This window comes from Megascapheus bottae, chromosome 18, assembly GCF_031878675.1.
Source record: "Megascapheus bottae isolate mThoBot1 chromosome 18, mThoBot2.hap1, whole genome shotgun sequence".
NCBI lineage: Eukaryota > Metazoa > Chordata > Mammalia > Rodentia > Geomyidae > Megascapheus > Megascapheus bottae.
In genome coordinates this window covers 6,644,204-6,668,786 of record NC_143526.1, presented here as the reverse complement: position 1 = coordinate 6,668,786, position 24,583 = coordinate 6,644,204, and the positions used below count along the sequence as shown (strand labels likewise).

Genomic DNA, 24,583 nt, shown 5'->3' with positions numbered 1-24,583 from the left:
GGGGCCGGAAGTTTGGCCTAGTGGTAAAGTGCTTGCCTAGCCTAGCATGCACGAAGACCCAGGTTCGATTCCTCGGTACCACATACATAGAAAAAAGCTGGAAGTGGTGCTGAAGCTCAAGTGGTAGAGCTCTAGCCTTGAGAAAGTCCAAGGACAGTGCTCAGGCCCTGAGCTCAAGCCCAGGACTGGCAAAAAAAAAAAAAAAAAAAAAAAAAAAAAAAAAAAAAAAAAAAAAAAGATGTTCTGGCAGCTAAGCTTGGAAAAGTCACTAGTTTAAGCACATTGGTATGTTGTTGAATTCCAAGAGTTCCAGGCAGCAGCCTGGCTGCTTCTCTCTGGCACAAAAATAAGGAGCTGAGAAAGGCAGCTAGGCCCCAAATATAGGCATGTGGAGTCACTCCCAGCCTGCTTCTCTTCCCCCTGGCCTTTAGCTCTGCTTGTGTGAATGTTAGTGCCATGATGCTGGTAGTATGACCCCCTTTAAAAACAGAGCTGGCAGGGCTAGGAGTTTGGCCTAGTGGTAGAGTGCTTGCCTAGCATGCATGAAGACCTGGGTTCGATTCCTCAGTACACATATATAGATAGAAAACAGCGCTTTGTGCTCTCTAAGAGGGTGACCTGAATGGATAAACCGGGCTCTTCGTCCCTTGGTCAAACCTGGCCCCTTTGTGTATGGCTCCGAGGAGCCAACCAAGCTGGCACTGCTCAGCCACCTGGAGGCATGGTGCCCTTTCAGATGCCCTGTGAGTCATCATACGCTCGGACACTTTCCCAGATACTGCCCATAGATCTCTGCCCCATGACCAAATTTAGGACAAGATGAAATGCCATTCTGGGACCAGAACTCTGAGCTTCTCCTTTCAAGATGAGCAAGCCTATAATCCAGAAAAACCAGGATGCAAACACCAACTTAAAAACTGTATATGGAACGGGGCTCATACCTGTAATCTTAATCCCTCGGGATGGCTGACATCTGAGGATGGAGGTTCAAAACCAGTCTGGGAACTAAAGTCTCTGATTCCTTAACTAACCTGCAAAATGTCAGAAGTGGAGCTGTGGTTCAAGTGATAAAGTACTAGCTTTGAGTGGAAAAGCTAAGAGACAACACCCAGTGCTCTAAATTCAAGTCCCAGTGTTGGCACAACTATAAATAAATGAATTAAATTTAAAAAACTGTACATAGGGGCCAGGAGTTTGGCCTAGTCGTAGAGTGCTTGCCTAGAATGCATGAAGACCCAGGTTCGATTCCTCAGTACCACATACATAGAAAAAGCCGGAAATGGTGCTGTGGCTCAAGGGGTAGAGTTCTAGTCTTGAGAAAGCTCAAGGACAATGCTCAGGCCCTGAGTTCAAGCCCCAGAACTGGCAAACCCCCTCCCCTCCAAAAAACCCAAAACTGCATGGGGCTGGGAGAGTGCTTGCCTAGCATGCTTGAAGCTCTGGGTTCCATTCTTCAGTACCACATACACAGAAAAAGACATAAGTAGCACTGGGGCCCAAGTGGTAGAGTGCTAGTATTGAGTAAAAGAAGCTCAGGGACAGCACCTAGGCCCTGAGTTCAAGCCCCAGGAATGGAAGAAAAAAAAAGAAAAAGAAAAGAACTTACTGTAATCAAACATTTTATTAAAAACCACACACGCACACACGCACAGGCACACGCACACGCACGCACCAGGGAAGGAGGGGGAAAGAGGCTGATCACAAGGAGTTTCTACACAGGCCCTGACCTCAGGACCGGATGACAAGTTGAGGAATTTGAGGTGGCTGCTTCTATGAATATGGCCCTTTCTGCGCAGTGCAGAAACCCCTGGGCCATCAGTACCTGAGGTGCCGCTAAGAGCAGGAAGCAGAGAGGTTCCCCAAAGGAAAGTGTTCTTTCAGGGGGTCTGGAGGCGGGAGGGGGTTCTTCCTGGCACCCACCAGCCTGGGCAGGACTTGGTGTAGAACAGTCCAGAAGCCATGCCTGATATACGCCTGTGTGAAACGTCCTGAACCCACAGGTTGTCTCCAGAGGTTTGTGGCCGCTCCATCAGGCAGATGCATCTTAGGAAGGAAATGGTCAGAGTCAGCTTGCTGGGAACAGAGCTCACCCAGGAAGCATGGACTGGAGCCAAGTCCTGATCCATGCGCTCCTCCATCCCGCACCAGCTTCTGCGGAACATTTTATGGTTCTTAAATACATTTGTAGGGTCGGGAGTCTGGCCTAGTGGTAGAGTGCCTGTCTAGCATGCACAAAGACCTGGGTTTGATTCCTTGGTACCACATACATAGAAAAAGCTGGAAATGGCGCTGTGGCTCAAGTGATGGACAATGCTCAGGCCCTAGTTCAAGCCCTAGGACTGGCAAAAAAAAAAAACCCCAAAACATTTCTATAAGCGATAAGCAGTACAGAGGGGCTTCCTGCCTCTCCCCTCCCCTCCTAGAGACCATTCTCTGAAGGTGGTAGCCCTCTAACTCCATTAGTTTCCTTTCCTCCCTATCTCACTCCCTCCCTTCCCCCTTCCCTCCCTATCTCCCTCCCTCCCTTCCTTCCTTTTTCTGTTGGTGGTCTGGGGTTCAAACTCAGGGCCTGAGCACTGTGCCTGAGCTTTATTATTAGCTCAAGGCTAGTGCTCTATCATAGGAGCTACAGCTTCACATCTGACTTTTTAATTTTAATTATTATTATTATTTTTTTTTTTTGCCAGTCCTGGGCTTGAGCTCAGGGCCTGACCACTGTCCTTGGACTTTTTTCAAGGCTAGAGCTTTACCACTTGAGCCTCACTACCATGTCTGGCTCTTTTTTTCTATGTATGTGGTACAGAGGAATCAAATCTGGGTCTTCATGCATGCTAGGCAAGCACTCCCGGCCCCTAATTTTTATTTTTTGGTACTTTGTTGGAGATAAAAGAGTCTCACAGACTTTCCTGCCTGGGCTAGTTTTGAACTTTGATGTTCAGATCTTAGCCTCCTGAATTGCTAGATTTTAGGCATGAGCCATTGGCACCTGCCCTGCCCCCTGCTTGTGTGTGTGTGTGTGTGTGTGTTTAAATTCCAGGCCTTAGCCACTGTTTCTGAGCTTTTTTCCCACTGGTATTCCACCACTCCTCTTCTGGTTTGAGGGTAGTTGGTTGGAAATAAGTGTCTGTCTGGGCTGGCTTCTATGATCTTTAGATCTCAGTCTCCTGAGCAGCTAGTGCCAGTAGTGCATGCCTGTGATACTACCTATTAAGGAGGCTGAGATGTAGGGGATCATAGTTTGAGGCCAGCTTGGACAAAAAGTTCCATCTTCAAAATAACTAGCAAAAAACAAGCTAGGTATGGGAGCTCACATCTGTAATCCTAGCGACTAAGGAGGCTGAGATCTGAGGATCTTGTTTCAAAGACAGCCCAGGCACTAAAGACTGTAAGACTCATCTCTAATTAACCACCAGAAAACCAGAAGTGGCGCTGTGTCTCAAGGGGTAGGGTGGTAGCCTTGAGCTAAAGAGCCCAGGGACAATGCCCTGGCCCAGAGTTCAAGCCCCACAATTGACAAAAAACAACAAAAAATCCCAGCTGGAGGTATAGCTCAAGTAGTGGAGGGTCTACACAAGGCATGAATTCAAACCTGCATACCATACACACACAGGCACAAAAGGCAATGTACAGTTCATGGGCTGAAAATGTGGCTTAGTGGTAGGGTGCTTGCCAAGCATGCAGAAGCCCTGGGTTGGATTCTCCAGAAAACAGAAAAATATAAATAAAACAAGTGGTAGAACGCTAGCCTTGAGCACAGAGAGGCTTAGGGACAGCGCTGAAGCCTTAAGTTCAAGCCCCAGGACTATCAAAATTAATACATAATATTAAAAGTCATAAATCTGTATATATTTGTTTAAAGGCATTGGTAAAAGTTGTGAGGAGTTACCAAAAGAATCAGCCAATGGACCTTTCTTGTTCTCCAGTGCCCTGAGCTGTCTGTGGGCCTGTCTCGTAGGGCAAAAAGACCTTCCGTACTTTTGAGTAGTGTTTTGGGGGTGCTGTGAGTACAGATGATAGAACTCACCTGCCGACTGCGTTCCACATGAGATCTTGTAGGACAGCCACAAGCTGGCCAGACACAGGAACGTGGCCAGGAACCCAAAGATCTGCAATGAGACAGAGGAGAGGATGGTTACCGGCCTTGTCTACTACTGCATCCTATCCGATTCTCATCTGTGAGTGCTCCCCATTCTCACGGAAGAAGGCTTAGAAGTTAGTCTGGCATAGCCCCTCCTCCTGGAGCAGGTGAAGCCCAGAGAAGCCTGCTCCCCAGCTTTCTGTCCTCACATGCCCTGGTCAGGGCTGGCTGGATCTCTGGGTCACCACCCTGAGCAATCTTGGAGCCTGGGCTCAAGTTTACATTTATAACTGAGTTGGACTTTGTTCTGGACCAAGAACTAAGACAAAAATAGAACTGAATATTTTTATCTGGACTTTTAAGTTTTTAGTGTTGCACTGGGTTTTAATGATGTGTTAGCATTGTTAGCATTTTTCTGCCTTTGTGGTGGTGTACAAGCCAAAGGCTGAGGCCTGGGTATCTAGTTTTATATTTGTACTTGTTTTTTTCTTTTCACTGTGACACATTCAAAACTTTATTCCTACACTGCTTTTAGAACAGAGTTACAGGGCAGGGAGTGTGGCCTAGTGGTAGAGTGCTTGCCTAGCATTCATGAAGCCCTCAATACCACCTATACAGAAAAAGCCAAAAGTAGTGCTGTGGCTCCAGGACTGGCAAAACAACAACAAAAAGAACAGAGTTATATACTTCTGGTCTCTTGATTATAGTATATAAGCATACCAGGACATGCTTGTTAAAGGAAAACCCAGGCCAAGCGGAGTGCTGGTGGCTCATGCCTGTAATCCTAGCTACTCAGGAGGCTGAAATTTGAGGATTGAGGTTCAAAGCCAGCTGAGGCAGAAGAGTCTCTGTGAGACTCTCATCTCCAGTTAACCACTGAAATCCAGGGGTAGTGCTGTGGCACAACTGGTACAGCCCTAGGCTTCAGCTGAAGAGCACAGGGCCAGTGTCCAGGCCTTGAGTTCAAGCCCCACAACTGACAATTAAAAAGACAGACAGACAGACAGAAAGAAAGAAAGAAAAAACAAAACTAAAACCCAGATCAGGAATGTGGCCTAGTGGTAGAGTACTTGCCTAGCATGCACAAAGTCCTGGGTTCGATTCTTTGGTATCACATACACAGAAAAAGCTGGAAGTGATGCTGTGGCTCAAGTGGCAGAGTGCTAGCCTTGAAAAGCCCAAGGACAGTGCCCAGGCTCCTAGTTCAAGGCCATGGTCTTGAAAAATGCTAACAATGCTAACACATCATTGAGACCCATAGTCTTTAGATGGATGGAAAGAGCTCAAGGAGCCACCAGATAGATTGGATTTTCAGCAAGAGTTGCTTTCCTTTTTCAGGCTGGTTGCTGGTTACCACTGTCCCCCCACCCCCACCATCACACCACACCCCGGCCTGCACACCCCCTCCCCCAGCCTTCTTCCCTTTGTTCTCAATTGTACCAATTGTCTATAGCACATAATTAGCCCATTAGAGCCTGACCTGGCCAGGCTGGCATTGTCTGCTCTGAACAATTAGCACATTACATACCATACATGCTCTGACTGCCTGCACTGCATAATTAAACAGTTTATGATTAAATCAGTAGAGAATGCTATTCTAGAAGACAAAGGCTTTTGTGCTAATTGTGCCATGTCCTAAGTTAAATGAACATTTTCTTCCCTCCCTCCCTCCCTGCCTCCTTCTCTCTTTCTTTCTCCCTCTTGTTTTATTTCTTCTGAATTAGTTTTGGCCTTAGGTCCAAAGTTGGTAGATGATAAATGCTAGCTGTTAGTTGAGCCAGGTGCCAAGGGCACTAAAACCAAACAAGCTTAATGGGCACTGGGGACTCAAATGTAATCCTAGCTACTCAGGAGTCTGAGATCTGATGATTATGTTCAAAGTCAGCTCAGGCAAGACAATTCTAAGAGATTCTTATGTCCAAGTAACAAGTAAAATATCAGAAGTAGAAGTGTGGCTCAAGTGGTGAAGTGCCAGCTGTGAGCTAAGCCCCAGTAGTGATACGTACGTGTGCACGTGTGCACGCATGTACACACATTAGCTATCAGGACTCTAGGACTGACAGTTATGTGAAACCTGATTATAAAGCCCAGGGGGAATCTGGATGTGTGACGCCTGAAGCGCACCGGGCATGCGTTCCTCGGTCAGTTCCTAACCTGCAGGTGCCCGCCCTAGCCTTCACAAGACTGCACAGAGTAGGGGCCAGCTGGGGATTATGGGAGCTTGTCTGGGGGGGAGGAGGGCATTAGGGTTTAGGTGAAGCTGGTTGTCTCTGAGTGATGTTCAAAGAAACATTCTGTATCTTAGTGAAATTACAAGGAGCAAACCTACCCCCAGGCGCCACATCCAGAAGAATTTTGAAATATAACAATCAAGACATCATAGCACTGAGCTTTTCCTCTCTGTCTTTCTCTCTCTCTCTCTTTCTTTGCCAGGCATGGGGCTTGAACTCAGGGCCTGGGCATTGTTCATGGAAACATTTTGCTCAAGGCTAACACTCTGCCACTTGAGCCACAACACCACTTCCAGCTTTTTCTATGCATGTGGTACCGAGGATTCAAATCCAGGGCTTTGTGCATGAGAGATGAGCACTCTACCACTAGGTACCCTCTTTTTTGGGGGGGGAGGGTAGGGGTCGTCTAATATTAGGGCTTGAACTCAGGGCCTGGCTCGCTATCCTTTGGCTTTTTCACTCAAGGTTGATACGCTACCAACCACTTGAGACACAGCTCTACTTTCGGCTTTTTGTTAGTTAATTGGAAGTAAGAGTATCACAGGCTTTCCTGCCCCAGCTGGCTTCAAACCACGATCCTCAGATCTCAGCCTCCTGAGTAGCTAGAATTACAGGTGGGAACAACTAGTGCCTGGCAGAGCTTATTATAAAATTGTTCACAATTCTCAACATGGGCCTCCAACCCTAGCTACTCAGGAGGCTGACATCTAAGGATTGCGTCAAACTACTAAAACAAAAAGCCCAAAGTGGTGCTGGGGTTTAAGTGGTAGAGTACAAGCCTTGAGAACAAACAGGCTCAGGGACAGCGCCTAGGCCCTGAGTTCAAGTACCAGGATTGGCAAAAACCAAACCAAACCAAACCAAAAAAAACTCCTTGCAATTCTCAAAAATGACTGCTAGACCATAGGCCACTTGGTTATAAATGAGCTGGAATCAGAAAGCAGGCAAATTTATCAATCTTAAGTAACTGCATCCACGTGTATACGTACATGTCTTCCCACCACTATATCTTGTATTTCCCCTGCCACTTTCATCCATGGTGCTAAGCAGGGGAAAATTCTCACCTTCTGAACGTGTGGGAAGATTCCTGGTCACAAAACACTGTTGTCAATCCAGAATGCCAAGGGTCATGGCAGATGGTACTGATTATAGAAAGTTCCCTGGGTCCAAACGAGGCCTCCTACATCTTTCTCTGCCTGGAGCTAAGGCAAATGCTTTCCAGGGCACTGGAAACAGGCATCTACTGCCTGTTTTAAGTCACAGATGTAAGAGAGATTGGCCTGGACTGCTAAGGCCATCTGAATCTGCCTACATCCTGACATCCTGGGACCTTCTGGGACCCTCTGTTATGAGCAGTGTCAGACTCTTTGAAGATAGGCTGGATGGATTTCGGTGGTATGCATTCACTGGGTGACAGCGATTCATGCCTGTAATCCTAACTCCTCAGGAGGCTGAGATCTGAGGATCGAGGTTCAAAACCAGCCCGAGTAGAAAAGCCCACAGAACTCTGATCTCTAAGAAATTACTCAGAAAAAGCCAGAAGTGGTGCTGTGGCTCAAGTAGTAGATTACTAGCCTTGAATACAAAAAGGCTCAAGGTCAGTGCCCAGACCCTGAGTTCAAGCTCAAGATTAGCAAAAAGAAGAAAAAGAAAAGAAAACCAAGAAAAAGAAAAGGAAAGGGAAGAAAGAAAAAAAAAAAGGAAAAGGCCCCTGGTTGGGTGCAAGTGGCTCATGCCTGTAATTCTAACTACTCAGGAGGCTGAGATCTGAGGATCAGGATTTGAAGTTAGCTGAGGCAGTAAAGTCCATGTAACTCGTCAATCACCAAAAAAAGCTTTAAGTGGAGTTGTAGCTGAAGTGGTAGAATTCTAGTCAATGTTTAGGCTCTGAGTTCAAGCTCTAGTATTGGTGCGCGCACGCACGCGCACACACGCTTGTGCGTGCGCGCGCACACACACACACACACACACACACACACACACACACACACACAGAGTTCCCCCCTAACACCACCCCTTTCTAGAAATCACTCCCTTTTCTTCCCCACCCACCAGGAGGAAAATGAGCATTGAGTCAAGAAAATGTTTGTAAGGGTTGGTTCGAGGGTGCCCTCACCGCTCCGGCTATCAGTCCACTCTGGTTGTAACTCTTGGAGGCTGCCACGATGGAGGCGATGAGGAGGAGCAGGGTACCGATTACATAGTGCAGAAGTTCCTGAGGGCAAAAGCAAAGCAGTGAGTAGGAGTGTTACTCCTGGCTCTATTAGGGAACAAATGGGCATCAGAAAAGATAATTAGCTGAGCCAGATGCAGTGGCTCATGCCTGTAATCCTAGCTACTTTGGAGGCTGAGATCTGAGGATGGAGGTTCAAAGCCAGCTAGGGCACTACAAAGCAGTGAGACTATTATCTCCAGTTAATCACTAGAAAAAGGGAAATGTGGCTGTGGCAAGGGTAGCGTGGTAGCCTAGAGCTGATGAGCTCAGGGACAGCGTCCAGGCCCAGAGTTCAAGCCCCATGTTCCCCCCCCCCCCCCAGAAAAAAGAAAAGAGACGAAAAGAAAAGCTGTACACTAGTGGACCCACGCTTGTAATCCTAGCTACTCAGAAGGCTGAGATCTGAGGACTGCTGTTCAAAACCAGCCTGGGCAGAAAAGTCCATGAGACTCTTAGCTCCAATTAACTATTCAGAAAAAGCTGGAAGTGGCACTGTGGCTCAAGTGGTAGAATGCTAGTCTTGAGCATAAAGAGGCTCAGGGACAGCACCTGGGCCCTGAGTTCAAGCCCCAGAAACCCCCTCCCCCCCAAGAAGAAAAGAAAAAGAAAAAAGAAAAGGCCAGACAGAAACAGATCTATTCTCTTCACCACAGCTGTACACCTGGCAGGTAAGCAGTACAGAAAAGAGACCAAAGAATGATGCCAAAGCCAGGCACTGGTGGATCACACCTGTAACCCTAGCTACTAAGGAGGCTGGAATCTGAGGATCAAGACGGGAAGTCTCAGCTGTCATTCACCATCGTGGTTACAGCGCCAAGCACGGGCTTCCCATCATGTCTTCTTACAAGACTTTCAGAATCAAGTGGTTTCTCGCCAAGAAACAAAAGCAAAATCACCCCAGTCCCCAGTGGATTCCAATGAAAACTGGTAACAGACACAGGTACAACTCTAAGACACTGGAGGAGAACCATGCTGGGCCGGTGAGGCATTGCACCAGATGCCCACGGTTTATGCTCTGCCATGAACTGATCAAGCTGAAATGTCGCTACTGCCTAGACTGACAGTTGGGCATTTTCTATTGTTTTTTTAGTTGGTTCTGGGACTTGAACTCTGGGCCTGGGTGCTGTCCCTGAACTCTTCAGCCCAAGGCTACCACCCTACCTCTTGAGCCACAGCGCCACTTCTGGTTTTCTAGTGGTTAATTAGAGATAAGAGTCTCACGGTCTTTAGTACCCAGGCTGGCTTTGAACCATGATCCTCAGATCTCAGCCTCCTGAGTAGGATTACAGGCATGAGCCACAGCACCCGGTTTCGGTTGGGCATTTTTTAAATGGATATTTCTTTTGTTGCTTTAAGGATGGGCACAGTGAATAATATGTGAAAGCTTACATTTGGAAAAAAAAAAGATTGGAAGTCTGTGACACTCTTATCTCCAACTAATCACGAAAAAGTGGGAAGTACAGGTGTAGCTTAAAGGGTAGAATTCTAGCAATGAATACAAAATTCAGGGACAGTGCCCAGACTCTGAGTTCAAAGCCCAGGATCAGTGCGCGTGCGAGCACACACACACCTACACACACACACACACACACACACACACACACACACACACACAGCTGGGCACTGGTGGCTCACACCTATAGTCCTAGCTACTCAGGAGGCTGAGATATGAGGATCATGGATGGAGGCCAGTCAGGCACCAGAAAACCAGAAGCAGAGATGTGGTTCAAGTGGTATAGTGCTAGCCTTGAACAGAAGAGCTCAGGGACAGCCTAGGCCCTGAGTTCAAGCCCTACAACTGACTGATCAACCAAAAGTCTTATAATCTCATCCATTTTTTTGAGAGGACCTGCAGCTTTACAGTGGAATGGTGACAAAGATTCTCCACAATTTCACAGCTGTCTGCCCTGATAAAGGAATATTTCTCAAATTCTCACTGAACGTAGCTACACATGGAAGCTCTCCAGATAGAGAGCCAAGACCCTAAAATTTAGCTGCAAGTTTCCAGTGCTGCTGAGTCCAGAAGTCTTGCAGGGCCTGCAAAGATGCCATTGAAAGCACAAGAGGGACTGGGGGCAGCCCTGACCAACAAGGGACCCAGGCAAGAAAAGGCTCACCAGCTGAGTGGTATACCAATAGATCTCAAGAATGGAACAGTCTCATGGGTCTCTTCTTTTTCAGAGTTCTTGTCACCTTCTCCCTGCTCAGTATCATTAAAACAAACAAACAAAAAGTCTCACAGACTTTTCTGCTTGGGCTGGCTTTGAACTTTAACCCTCAGATCTCAAGCTCCTAAGTAGCTAGGAATGCAGTGCCCACTAGCTACTTTTTATGGCTGCATGCTGATTCTGGGGTTTGAACGTAGGGCCTGGGCTTTGTCCCTCAGCTTTAATGCTCCAGGCTAGAGCTCTACCACTTGATCCATAGCTCCTTTTCTAGTTTTCTGGAGGTTAACTGAAGAGTCCCATGGGCTTTACAGCCTGGGATTACAGGCGTGAGCCACCGTGCCCAGTGCACACCTGGACTTCTATGCCACCCTTTGAATTGTATACTTTAAATGGGTGGTTGGCTTGGGTGCTGGTGCGCATGCCTGTAATCCTAGCTACTCATGGATACGTCTGTGTTCCGCCAACTTACACTGCTATTCTCTGTCACTTGCGAAACATCAACATTGAAGTGAGAGCCAGGACCTTCTTGCTGCTGGAAAATGTTTCAGAAATCAGTAGAATCTCAAACTCAGAGCTGAAGCAGCAAAGGGTGTTTTGAAAGAAGGAATATGTGGGAGCTGGGAGTGTGGCCTAGTGGTGAGTGCTTGCCTAGCATGCACGAAGCCCTGGGTTTGATTCCTCAATGCCACCTACATAGAAAAAGCCAGAAGTGGTGCTGTGGCTCAAGTGGTAGAGCACTAGCCTTGAGAAAGCCCAAGGACAGTGCTCAGGCCCTGAGTCAAGCCCAGGACTGAAAAAACAAAAACAAAAACAAAAGGAGGAGGAGGAATGTGTGGATAGGAAGGACTTGAGCCAATATCCAGGCACCCTGGGAGCAGATCCTGTCCCCCCTCTTACCGACAGGGGCCAGCTGATGCAGGTGAGCACGCGGTAGAACCGGAAGAGGTGCACCAGGTAGAAGGCGAGGATCATGATCAAGTCGCATATGGTGACCACTTCAAAGTAGCTGTAGGCACTGTAGTCGGTCCATGCAGAACTCCGCACGCAGATGAAGGCAATCAGTAGAGTGACCTGAGACATACATCGTGACATTAGCTGGCACCAGGGGCTCAGGCCCATCATCCTAGCTAGCTGCTTAGGAGACCTGAGGATCCCAGTTCAAAGCCAGCCCAGCAGAATATTCCACTGATTAGCCAGCAAAAGGTTAACCAGCAAAAATGACAACTAGAAACGTGGTTCAAATGGTAGAGCATCAGCCTTGAGCAGAAAAAAACAAAAAAACCAAGCAAAACACAAAGCCCTGAGTTCAAGCTCTAGGATCAACATAATCAAATAAGTAAACACAGAGACCAATCAAATAAGTAAACACAGAGACCTCACAGAAAAGCCAACTGTCTAAAGACAAGCACCAGGGAACAAACAATAGAGAAACAACCAATGTCTCCTGCAGGCTGGGACTGATACACTGTCACAGGTCAGGTTCTTTCCAAGAGAAATGGATCAGAAGAGGGACAGAATTTGATTTCATGGAGGACAAGTTTTTCAACCACATACCAGTTGTGAACACTGGCTAGAACCACAAACTCTGCATCTGAAGTTTATTACATCGTACCTGCAGGACGTCTTCTCAGACGGGATCAGGGATACAGGATATTACCAAGCAGAACCAGTCATTCATTTGCCAGACCTTCACAAAGAACAGAGGACAAGCCAGGGGGTGGCTCTTGCCTGTCACCCTAGCTATTCTAGGGAGGCTGAGATTTGACCTGGATCAAGGTTGGAAAAGTCCTCAAGAGTCTAGCTCCAAAATAACTAGCAAAAAGGTAGGCCTGAGGGGTGGCTCAACAGAGCACCAGCCAGAAGCAGGAAACCACAGTGAAGCTGGGTGTCGGTGGCTCTTCTTTGTCATCCTAGCTACTCTGAGGCTGAGATCTGAGGATTACAGTTCAAAACCCTGTGTGGGAAATTAAATCCATGAGACTCAACGCCAATCTTATCACCAAAAAGCTAGAAATAGAGCTATGGCTCCAGTAGTAGAGCAAAAAAGCCCAGGGGTAGCACCTAGGTTATGTGTTCACGTCCAGAGTTCCCAGTATCAGCTGGGAAAAAAGAAAGAAGGTAGAAAGGAAGAAGGAAAGGAAGGAAGGAAATAAAGAAAGGAAGGAAGAAGCAAGCTAAGTGAGGTTCTGAGTTAAGGCCCCAGTATCACCAAAAATACTGAACAGTATCAAAGTGTGTGTGTGTGTGTGTGTGTGTGTGTGTGTGTGTGTGTGTGTGTGTGTGTGTGTGTGTGATTTTATATCCTATAAGACACTTGGCAATGTCTGCTGGTTAGCCCAGCAAGGATGTGTTGTTACTAGCACTTAGTAAAAAGATGCCAGGGAACAGTGAAAAATCCATAATGCCTAGGAAAACGCCCTTAACAAAGAATCATCTGTCCCCCACACCATTGCATTACTGTTGAAAAACCCTACCATAGTAAATGTGTTTGCAGGGCTGGGAGTGTGGCTTAGTGCTTTCCTAGCATACATGAAGCCCTGGATTCAATTCCTCATTACCACATAAACAGAAAACACTAGAAGTGGCATTTTGGCTCAAGTGCTAGAGTACTAGCCTTGAGCAAAAGAAGCTTAGGGACAGTGCCCAGGCCCCAAGTTCAAGCCCCAGGACTGGCAAAAAAAAAAAAAGAAAAAGAAAAAGAAAGAAAAGAAGAGAGAGAGAGAGAGAAAAGAAAGAGTTTACAATGAGAATTAAATCATGAAACTGCAGTTAAAGTGCTAAATGTTGAAAAAAAAACTTTTATTTCCCATCCTTGGTAATAGCAAAAGAACTCTCAGCTTGCAAATACAGTTCACTGAGTTCACAAAGAAGACTCTGCTTAGCTGATCCAAACCGAAGGCTAAGACTGGCACCGGCCATCCTTCATATTGCTAATGAGTAACTGTTTTTCTGTAAAGGACTGCAGCTAGTTACCCTGCCATACAAGGATTCATGCCTGCAGACTGTAGCTCCATTTTTTTTTTAGATCATCACAAGGTTTGGGCTCTGTCTCTGAGCTTGGACTCTGTTCCTGAGCTCTTTTGCTCAAGGTTAGCACTGTATCATTTTGAGCCACAGCTTCAGTTCTGGTTTTCTGGTGATTAATTGGCGAGAATAAGCGCAGGGACTTTCCTGCCTGGGTTGGTTTGGAGCCATGATCCTCACATCTCAGCCTGTTGAGGCTTTTTTTTTTTTTTTTGCCAGTACTGGGCTTGAGCTCAGGGCCTGAGCACTGTCCTTGGACTTTCTCAAGGCCAGAGCTCTACCACTTGAGCCTCAGCACCACTTCCAGCTTTTTCTAAGTATGTGGCACTGAGGAATCAAATCTGGGTCTTCGTGCATGCTAGGCAAGCACTCTACCACTAGGCCAAACTCCCGGCCCCAACATCTCAGCCTATTGAGTTTTAACTAAGTTATAAAGACGTTATCCTTTGTAGACGCCACACACTAAATCATTCTGCTTCAGTCCTTCAGAGGGCCTGCAAGGTGTCCATTCTACTTGTCTGTTTGCTGTCTGTTACTTCCTGAATAGAAGCCCTGAGACGTGGTGCTTTCATTGCTTCACTGCTGTGTTTCACAAGTGCTGGGATGCTGAATCATTTGTGGGCTCTCCATAACACTTGTGGAATGAGTGAATAAACAGGCCCATGGAGCTGGGCACGGTGGCTCACACCTGTAATCCTAGCTCCTCAGGAGGCTGAGGTCTGAGGGTCGTAGCTCAGAATTAGCCCTGGTGGAAAGTCCTTGAGCCTCTCACCTCCAACGAACCACCTTTTTTTTTTTTTTGTCAGTCGTGGGACTTGGACTCTGGGCCTGAGCGCTGTCCCTGAGCTCCTCAACTCAAGACTACTGCCCTACCCCTTAAGCCACAACGCTACTTCCTGTTTTCTAGAGATTAATTGGAGGTAAGAGTCTTTAGTACCTGGGCTGGCACTAAAGATCAGATCTCACCTCCTGAGTAGCTAGGTAGGATTACAGGCATGAGCCACTACACCTGGTTAAATTCATATTTTTCTACAACAACAAACAGGAAATAAATTTAATGAATTTTCTTATTTTCTGGTTCTGGGGTTTGACCTGAGGACCTGGGCTCTGTCCTGGAGCTTCTCTGTGTTCAAGGCAAGGCCTTTATTACATGCACCAGAGTGCCACTTTTAGCTTTCTCTGTTTATGTGGTACTGAGGAATGGAACCCAGCCAGGGCTTCATGCATGCAAGCACTGTACCACTAAGCCACATTCCCAGCCCAGGAAAAAAAAATTTACAAAGGAAAAATGGCTTTTTTCTTTTGTTATATGAAGCACAAGTTATTCCTAATTGATTTATTTTTTGCCAGTCCTGGGGCTTGAACTCAGGGCCTGAGCATTGTCTTTGGGCTTTCTCAAAGCTAGAGCTCTACCACTTGAGCCACAGCAACACTTCCAGCTTTTTCTGTGTACGTGGTCTGGAGGAATCGAAACCAGGTCTTTGTACATCCTAGGCAAGCCTCTACCACTAGGCCAAACTCCTGCCCCCAGCCCCCCCCCGCCCCCCCCCTTTTTTTTAAGGAAGTCATGATTCTATGGCCTAGGGAACTGGATGAACCCAGACAAGTTCTTTATATACAAGTAGGGTTTTTCTAGGATCAGGAGCTAATTAATGGCTCCAGAGCTTCCCTAATGAGGTTAAATGATTAAATCAAGACATGCCTTGGATCCAGCAGAGATCCTACCATGGAGGGATGCAGAAAGGAAGGATCACAGCTTGAGGCCATTATGGGGAAGAACCTATCTTCACTAAAGTGAAAACAAGCAAACATTGCTTAGAGGTATTACTCAAATAGTAGATCATCTGCCTAGCAAGTGCAAGACCCTGAATTCAATGCTTAGTACTGTACCCATAGCAACTAAATCCACAAAAACTAAAACAGCCGCCTCTAAAACAGAAATGGCCATAATAGCTCATGCCTGTAATCTTAGCTACTTATGGGACTAAGATTTGGAGACTTTGGCTCAAGGCCAGCCTGGCAAAATGTTTTTGAGACACAATCAATAGTTACATGTGGTGTAGTATGTGTTGGTTATCACAGGGATGTGGGGAAACAGAAAGGGGAGGGCTGTATTCCAGACAGGCTTAGGCCAAGTTCAAAGCCTCTTTTTCTTTTCTTTTCTTTTTTTTTTGTGGCTTGAACTCGGCCTAGGCCTAGGCGCTGTCCCTGAGCTCCTCAGCTCAAGGCTACCACCCTACCCTTGAGCCATTCTCTAGAGGTTAATTGGATATAAGTCTCAGGTCCTTTTGTGCCCAGGCTGGTTTTGAACCTTGATCCTCAGATCTCAGCCTCCAGAGTAGCTAGGATTACAGGTGTGAGCTACCAGGCCTGGCTCAAAACCTTTTCTTGAAAAGAACCAAAGCAAAAAGAGCTGGAGGCATGGCTCAAGTGGTAAAGCCTCTACCTAGCAAGAGCAAAGTCCTGAGTTCAAACTATAGTACTAAAAAAACAAAAACCAACAACAAAAAAATGTGATGGTTCCCCAGTAAACTTTCTGGATTGGTAAGGATAAGCAGAACCTACAGTACATACTGAGATGTGAGCTTTTCCACTAGGTGCTTGAAATCATGCTAACAACCACCAGTGATTATTTTAAGGAATGGTTAATAGTTAATAGGCACTTTCCATGTGCCGGGTGTAAGGCTGTTGAATGATTAGATCTCTGTAGCACTATTCTTCCCTTCATTCTATAGGTGGGGAGACTGAGGCAGGGAGGCATGGCCTAAAGTCCCAGGGCTACACACCAGTCTGCTTCTTACCTTCTGTATCTTGTGTACTGCTTGCTGCCTTGTTTGTAGTCAAGGCATGGGATGTGGGCAGGTCAGCAAAACCAAGATTAGAAAACTTCTGGGAACTCAAACCAATTTCCTGCAGACATTAAGTTCTGGGCCTCAGTAAGAAGTCCCCACCCTTGCTGAGGGCTCTGTGGCTGTGCTTTCCAAAAATGCCAGTGACATATTCTTCCTTCCTCTCTCCCTCTCCCTCTCCCTCTGTCTGTCTATCTGTCTGTCTGTCTGTCTGGGGCAGGGGCTCTTACACATGTGCACCCCCACATGACCAGCCTGCTAGTCCCTGGGAGACAGGTGGAGAATATGGTGCCACTCTAATTACCATGACTAGAGCCAGCCCAGGGCAGATACCAGCAGCCACCTGAGCTATGGCAACAAGCCAGACCCTACCTGAACAATTTCACGTGGGCAGTAAACACATGCTCTGCCAGCTAGGTTTTCTGGTATTTGTTATGCAGCAAAAGCTAACTACTACATCTGTTTTCAGAATTTCCTTAGCTTCTTGGCCAAGGAAAACACTAGTTTCCTTCTTTCCTTCCTCCCTTCCTTTCTTCCCTCCCTCCATCCCCCCCTCTCATTTTTTTCTTCTTGGCAGTACTAGGGACTGCATTCAGGTCTTCAATTACTCTACATCCTGAGACCTTCCTAGCTCTCTTGCCTTTAGTTTGCCTTTTTTTTTTTGCCAGTCCTGGGCTTGAGCTCAGGGCCTGAGCACTTTCCTTGGACTTTCTCAAGGCTAGAGCTCTACCACTTGAGCCTCAGCACCACTTCCGGCTTTTGTCTATGTATGTGGTACCGAGGAATCGAACCTGGGTCTTCATGCTTGCGAGGCAAGCACTTTAACCACTAGGCCAAACTCCTGGCTCCTAGTTTGCCTTTTTTAAAGACTGACTTGAATTTCTGCCTGGCTGGCTTCAGATCACAATCTTCTTACCTCTGTCTCCAAAGTAACTGACATTATAGGCACGAGCCACCATGCCAGACCACAATCACCCTAATTTTGAAAAAGGAAACAAGAATACAGTTATTTATCTGATAATTATTTATCAAGTACTAGCCACACATGCGGCCTTGTGCCTGTTACCAGGGTTACCAATGAGGCACGGAGGACAATCTCACCACGCAGTGCTTTTCCTGGAGGCCAGGCACTCCCTGCAAGAGGTCTGGCATCTAGCCCTGGGCACAGGCCAGAAGCAAGGGGTGGCTGAGTTCTACAATGTGGTTGCAGGATGCTTTGATTAAAAACGAAAACAGCCAGTGCCAGACAAGAGCTAGCCCGGATGAATAAGACAAAAACAACAACTCCAGTGCACAAAAACCGTGTGAGGGGGAAGGGTGGTATCGTGGTATCATAATGGAAAGTCACTACTATTCAGAAAGTGTGTTCATCATGGGGGACCTGTGAGGACTGGGGAAGAGAGCTCAAGTGCCACCAAAGCCCATCAGATCACGCAGGGCTTAGGAGAGCCAGGAAGCTGCCACAGTCAAGAACCCAAAATCCTTTAACAAACATAATTATCTAAGGGGCCTCCATTTCATAATTACCTGGGGCCTCAATTTCCCCACCCTTTAAATAGGGGCAATAATAAAACCCACAAAGGCCAGGCATCCGTGGTTCATGCCTGTAATCTTAGCTACTCAGGAGGTGAAGATCTGAGGATCACTGTTTGAAACAAATCCAGGCAAAAAAGCTGAAAGTGGAGCTGTGGTTCAGGTGGTAAAGCATTAGCCTTGGGCAAAGAAGCTAAGGGACAGCACGTAGATCCTAAGTTCAAGCCTTAGGACTGGCACCAAATAAAGGAACAAATAAATAAAACCACAGGTGTTAAGGCAAGGTAGCTCATCCAGGTACGGCCTGCTGCTGTAGGAGGCTGTGACAAATGCCACTCGCCAGAGCTTCCCCATCATGTGTAAAGTGCACCAACTTATTTGTCTGAATGGTTCCCAGTGGCCTCATTCCTGTCGACCCTTTAGCAAGCTGTCCCCACTGCTGAATGCAGGGCCTGGGCACTGTCTCTGAGCTCTAAAGAGCTAGCTAGCACTCTACCATTTTAAGCCACAGAACCACTTCTGGTTTTCTGGTGGTTAACTAGAGTTAACAGTCTCCAGGACTTCCCTACTCTAAGCTCCTGGTTCCTCCTGCAGTGTAGCCATAGACAGGCAGCTCCCTGGGGAACAGGAAGCCGGCAAGAGACCTCTCCAGGTAGGGGAGATGGGGCCTGGACATTTTATTCCTCTTGTTTCTCTTCCAGATCAAGAGGCGTGGTCATTGGTGGCTCTGGTGACCAGAAGCCTCTGGGAAGGCAGGCATTATGTACTGTGTTTGGGGAGAAGGGTTCCACCCGCCCTCTGTCCTGTGAGTCACCTGAAAACAAAGGCCTCCCTTCAGAAAGTTCTCCACCCCTCCTCCCCCTTCCTAGCCTTACCTATTACAAATAACCTGAGAAGGCAGAACCAGCTCGGACAGCTCCTCCACAAGGCCCTTCCCTGGCTCACAGGGTCACTCTGAGGCCTCCTAGCCATTGTCAAACTAGCAGAGAGACAAAGAGGGCCTTTTACTCCCCTTGGGCTGGCCTGGGTGCCAGTGGAGGAAGCAGGGAAGCCACAAAGAGCCTGAACAAATGTCTGTTCAACAGTGCCTCCCCTCATTCCCCTGTCACAGAAGACCTGGGTTGCTCAGGTGAACCAAACAAACTGTCCTTTGAGGGTCACCAGGCAACTGGGCAGTCCCTAGGTCCTCAGTGACAACAGATAATTGAAGACAAACTTGAGTCTGGCTACTGGATGTAAATCTCTTCCTAAATCATATTTCAAAGCTGAGTGGTCATGGCTCCAGCTGTGTAGGAGGCTGAGATGTGAGGGTCACAGACCTGGCAGGAAAGTCTATGACACTCTTTTTTTTTTTTTTTTTTGCCAGTCCTGGGCTTGAGCTCAGGGCTTGAGCACTGTCCTCTACCACTTGAGCCTCAGCACCACTTCTGGCTTTTTGCTACGTATGTGGGGTACCGAGGAATCGAACCCGGGTCTTCATGCATGCTAGGCAAGCACTTTAACCACTAGGCCAAACTCCCGGCCCTCTATGACACTCTTATGTCCAATTATCCACCAAAAGTGCTGGAATCAAGTGGTAGAGTGCTAGTCTGAAGGAAAAAGCCCAGGCCTGGAGTTCAATGGCTGCCCAGGCCTGTCTGCGCATGTGACCACAGAATTTGCCTCCCCTTCACATCGATATAATACTCTCTTCTTCTGAATCGATCTCATAAGGATACTTCGTCATTGGATTTGGAGCTCACTGAAATAATGTAAGATGATCCTTTAGATTAAGATTCATTTCACATGCCAGGAGTGGTGACTGATAGTGAAAGATAGTGTAGGCCCAGGGGTCTCCTCTCCTGTAGCTTAAACATGCAGCTTAGCATGTCCCTGTCCCAGGCAGTTCAAGGCCCATTTGGTCAAAGCAGTAAATAATCAGTGCTGGGGCCGCCCCCGTCACTTCCCTTTAGTTTAGTATGCTCTCTCTCTGCACAAGCGGTACCAGGCACATTGATTCTGGCAGTAAATAGCTAGTTACCACCCCTGTACCTTGACATGGCACTTGTGACCCTTGGGTAAGGGTAGGTGAAGACCCCCTACTCTACCATTTAGGCATCAGCCATTAATCTAGTCGGTTATGAAGAAATCCCTAATTCTTACATCCACAGCAGGGTCTCCACTTTCTCTCTGCCCCCTTAACCCTGCAGGTTATATAGGTCATCCAGACACTAGCCAGCACCTCTTCTATGGGTATGTGAGATGGGGTCTTGCTGGCTCTTTTAGCTGGCAAGAAACTTTCCTTTTTTCCCTTTCTTCTATATGACTCGTGTCCTAGTGGTTCTCTGGGGCTGGGGTGATGAATGCCAGTGCTCTCACCTATGCAGGAAACCTAGAAAGAAGTATCACAGTTTAAGCTGGGCACTGGTGGCTCACACCTATAATCCTAGCTATTTAGGAGGCTGAGATTTGAGGATCTTGATTTGAAGCCAGCCCACCAGGAAAGTCCGTGAGACTCCTATCTCCAATTAACCACTAGAAAAGTGAAAGTGGTGCTATGGCTTGAGTCAAAGAGCTCAGGGACAGTGCTCAGGCCCCAGGGTCAAGTCCCAGGATTGACAAAACAACAAGGCAAGTATGGTGGCACACTCCTTTAACTAGCATTAGAGAGGCAGGAGAACCTGATCTGAAGACAGTGGTGGAACAACTTAAGACTCCATCCATGAAATTAAAGCAAAAAGGTCTAGGGCATTGATCCAATGACAAATGTTTGCTCAGCAAGCATGAGGCCCTGAGTTAAAAAAGAATCCTTCACTTAACTACATGAGAAAAGACCTTGTTTCCAAATGAGGTAGCATTCACGGTTCTAAGATTAGGGTGTGAAGAATACATATACATACATGCATATATATATATATATATATTTATTAGAGAGAAAGAGAGACCCACCATGCAATCCACTATATTTGGAAAGTAACTTTCATTGCTTAGCCACAATAAAGGCAATGTTACGTTTTTGTTTGTTTGTTTTGCCAGACCCGGAGCTTGAACTCAGGGCCTGAGCTCTGTCCTTGGGCTTTCTCAAAGGTAGCATTCTACCATTCAAACCACAGCACCATTTTAGCTTTTTCTGTGTATGTGGTACAGAGAAATAGAATCCAGGGCTTCATGCATGCTAGGCAAGCACTCTACCACTAGGTCACACTCCAGGCCCAATACAATGTGATGCTAAAGAGCAATCCCATCTCGACATAGGTGACATAGGACTGTCACCATCTTTGGTGACAGTGGACCAGCTAGCTGCCCATCCAAGGTGGCAGCCTAAGAATAAGATCAATATTATAAAAGTAAGGCCACATGAGCAATCCATGAGTCTGTGGCTTTTGTCACCTACAATAGTTGATATCAAGATGGACTCCATGCTGGAAACCAAGTTATCATTTTCATCTGTATAACCTTAAATTTTTTTCTTAAGCAGGTCCTGGGGCTTGAACTCAGGGCCTAGGCACTTTCCTTGAGCAAAATATTGCTCAAGGCTACCACCCTACCCCTTGAGCCTCAGCACTACTTCCGGATTTTTTTTTCTATGTATGTGGTACCAAGGAATGGAACCTGGGCCTTTGTGCATGCTAGGCAAGCACTCCACCACTAGGCCAAACTCCTGGCCCCCCTTTAAAAAAACAAACAAACAACCAGGTCAAGGCACCCTTATCCAGTTTCTAGGGTGCTGTTGCTAACTTCTAATTTCTGCTAATGGCTTCCTTTGGACCACTGGAGGAAATGGCTCAGACTTCTTCGGGAGTTCATTACAAGACTCTGACTTGTGGGGGGCAGAGCTACAAAAGGACTGGATCAAGATACATAGGAGAAGCAAGGACCAAAGAATGGAAAAATGATAAAGAAGGTAGTCAGGGAATTTATGGCCTAGGGCATGTTAAACAAACTTTTCCTGCAACAACAAAATAGGTAAGGAATGAAAATAAAAGCAGAAAATTTGAAAATCTGCCTGACACTCAATGTCACACAGGGATTACACCTGTTAGAAAGCTGTCTAATTTTCAATATATGTAGCTAGTACTAAGGCTTCAACTTAGGGCCTAGGCCCTGTCCCTTAAGATTTTTTTGCTCAAGGCTGGCACTCTACCACTTGAGCACCTCTGGCTTTTGATGTTTAGAACTTTCCTGTCTGTGCTGGCTTTGAACTGTTATTCTCAGCCTCCTGAGGAGCTAGGATTATAGGGGTGAGCCTCCAGCACCTGGCAGTATATCTTTTTCTAACTTGGACTGGTGGTGGATGGCTACGCTGCGAGCAAAGGTGGCTTCAGCTCTCACAGGTGAAGTTCTAAGGTAAATGAAGGCCCCTCAAATCTTCCGGCATCACTTATCTGCTTTCTAATAATGTGGATTAAGGGGTATTCTGAGTAGTGGATCTTTGTCAGTGGTGGTGTGTGGAAGGAAGTCCCCTGGAGCCCTTTAGGGCAGGTCACAGGGGATGCACTGGATCGGGAAGCAGAACAGGTGGCCCCCAAACTAAACATCAGAGAATGCCCATCAGATGCACTGCACAAGCTGTCAGCCAACTGTTGGGTCCTTTTAGATGTGGAGCAAGAATCACTGACAAGCCTGGTTTCTAAGCAGCCACACCCTCATCCCAGCAGGGGTCACAGACCACAGGCACTGCAGGGACAGGACCTCTGGTCTCTTCTGGCTCTGGCATTCTAGGATTGCAGCTGCAGTAATGCCTTGGAAGGCAGATGCCCTGGAGCTGAGCTTTGCCCTGGGGCTGGAACGTGGGGAAGTCCCTGGGGGAAGGGGTGCCCAGAGTAGGAAGGTCTGAGATGCCCTAGCATTTTGGGCATGCCCTAGCTAACAAGCCTGCCTGTTTCATAGAAGCTGGGAGAAAATCCTGAAGGGAGCCAGGGCCAAACCTGTAACTTCCATACTAGGGAGACTGAAGCAGGAGGCTCAGAAGTCAAGGCTCACCCTGGGCTGTAGAAGCAGGAGACTCTGCACGCCTAGGGAATTTTCCACTCTGTGGACTGTCCACTGGCCATGATGCCTGAGTCCGTCACTAGGAAATCAGTGGTAAGGCAGGAAACTTCAGACTATGGGCACTTGGCTGCGCTGCTTGTGTGCTGATGTGAAGCCATAGTGTCCTATGTGAGCTCAATGGAGACAGCTGAGACAGGTGTGGCCACAAGATCTCCTTTACATAGTGAAAAACAATGTACATGACAGCCAGTGCAGTCAGGTCCTGTGCTGCAAACCCAGGAACCCAGTAACAAGCTGGAAACCCAAGGAGCACCGGTCCTGTTTTATTTTGTTTTGACGGGATTGGGAGGAGGAGGACAAAAAGGAGAGGAGAGGAAGGGAAAGAGGGGGAAGGGGAAGAGAGCGAAGGGGGGGGGAGAAGGGAGGGGAAAGGAAGGGAAGAGGGGAAGGAAAATGAGAGGAGAGAAAGGAAGGAATGTGATTGGGGGCTTAGAGGAAGGGAGTAAATTTGAGGGGGGGGTAGAGGTACGGAAGGGTGGGAAAAAAGGGATTGGGCAGAAAGGCCAGGGGGTGGGGAAAGGAGTAGGGTGGGGAAGGGAGAAGAAAAGAGGGGTGGGGCTGGAGGGTGGCAGGGAGGGCAGAGGAGGAGGGGAGCTCCTGCCTGAGGCATCCCGGGCCAGCCGGACTGAGCCCTGGATCTCTTGCCCTGGTCTCCCCAGGTTCTGCTTGGGCTCAGGGCTCAGTGGGGGCCAGGTGAGGGGCGCCCAGCAGGCCCCCTGTGGGGAGCAGATGGCGGCGCTGCCCCAGGAGGGAGCTCCGGGCCTCAGCCGGCACAGCCCTGGGCAGGAAACAGATGGGTGCCAAAGAGGAAGCCTGGAGGGAGGCAGGGGAGGGCAGCTGTCCCCGCACCCCTAGAATGTGCAGAAACCCACCATCCCCCACTCTCCAGAAGGTCTGCTTAAGTAGAGAGTCATTGAGACTTGTTTCCCCCAGTCTCGGGGCTTGACCTCAGGGCCTGGACACTGTCCCTGGCCTTTTGCTCAAGGCTAGCACTCTACCACTAGAGCCATAGTTCTACTTCTGGCTTTTTCTCTTTATGTGGCACTGAGGAATCAAACAGGGCTTTGCACATGCTAGGCAAGCATTCTACCATTAAGCCACATTTCCAGCTTGTTAACAAAAAGCCAGAGTGGCAGTCTAGTTGAAGTGGTAGAGTTCCAACCTTGTGTAAAAAATCCAGGCCCTGAGTCTACGCCCCAGTACCTGCATAAAAGAAAACAAAAACAAAACATTCACCCCTCTATTGCCTTGTTTCTTACTCCATCTTCCCATCATCTCCCAATACATGCAAATTAAACGTACAGAATAAAGGCAGTGGAAAGAAGACCCGGGGAACTCCCAGCCTGATAAATTCATGCTCAGCTGTCAAGAGTCCCCTCTCCGCCTGTCCCCTACATGGATGACTCTCTGGTCTGGATCTTGCTGCTCAAGGAAGTGTGGTCATGGTCAACCGT

At 47.5% G+C, this 24,583-nt stretch overlaps 1 protein-coding gene and 1 pseudogene across 1 annotated transcript in view; one reads left to right on the top strand and one right to left on the bottom strand.

Moving 5' to 3' along the window:
• Positions 1 to 1,602: 1,602 nt before the first annotated feature.
• Cmtm7 (CKLF like MARVEL transmembrane domain containing 7) overlaps positions 1,603 to 24,583 on the bottom strand; it is a 29,545-nt gene continuing 6,564 nt past the window's right edge. The window contains exons 2-5 of the mRNA XM_090351802.1: positions 11,590 to 11,763; positions 8,426 to 8,524; positions 4,025 to 4,106; positions 1,603 to 2,043 (exon numbers count right to left, since the gene is read on the bottom strand). Of these exons, the coding sequence (XP_090207928.1) occupies positions 2,030 to 2,043; positions 4,025 to 4,106; positions 8,426 to 8,524; positions 11,590 to 11,763 (369 nt within the window). The 3' untranslated portion in view covers positions 1,603 to 2,029. The remainder of the gene's footprint in view (positions 2,044 to 4,024; positions 4,107 to 8,425; positions 8,525 to 11,589; positions 11,764 to 24,583) is intronic.
• Positions 8,741 to 9,508, top strand: LOC150050037 (large ribosomal subunit protein eL39-like; annotated as a pseudogene).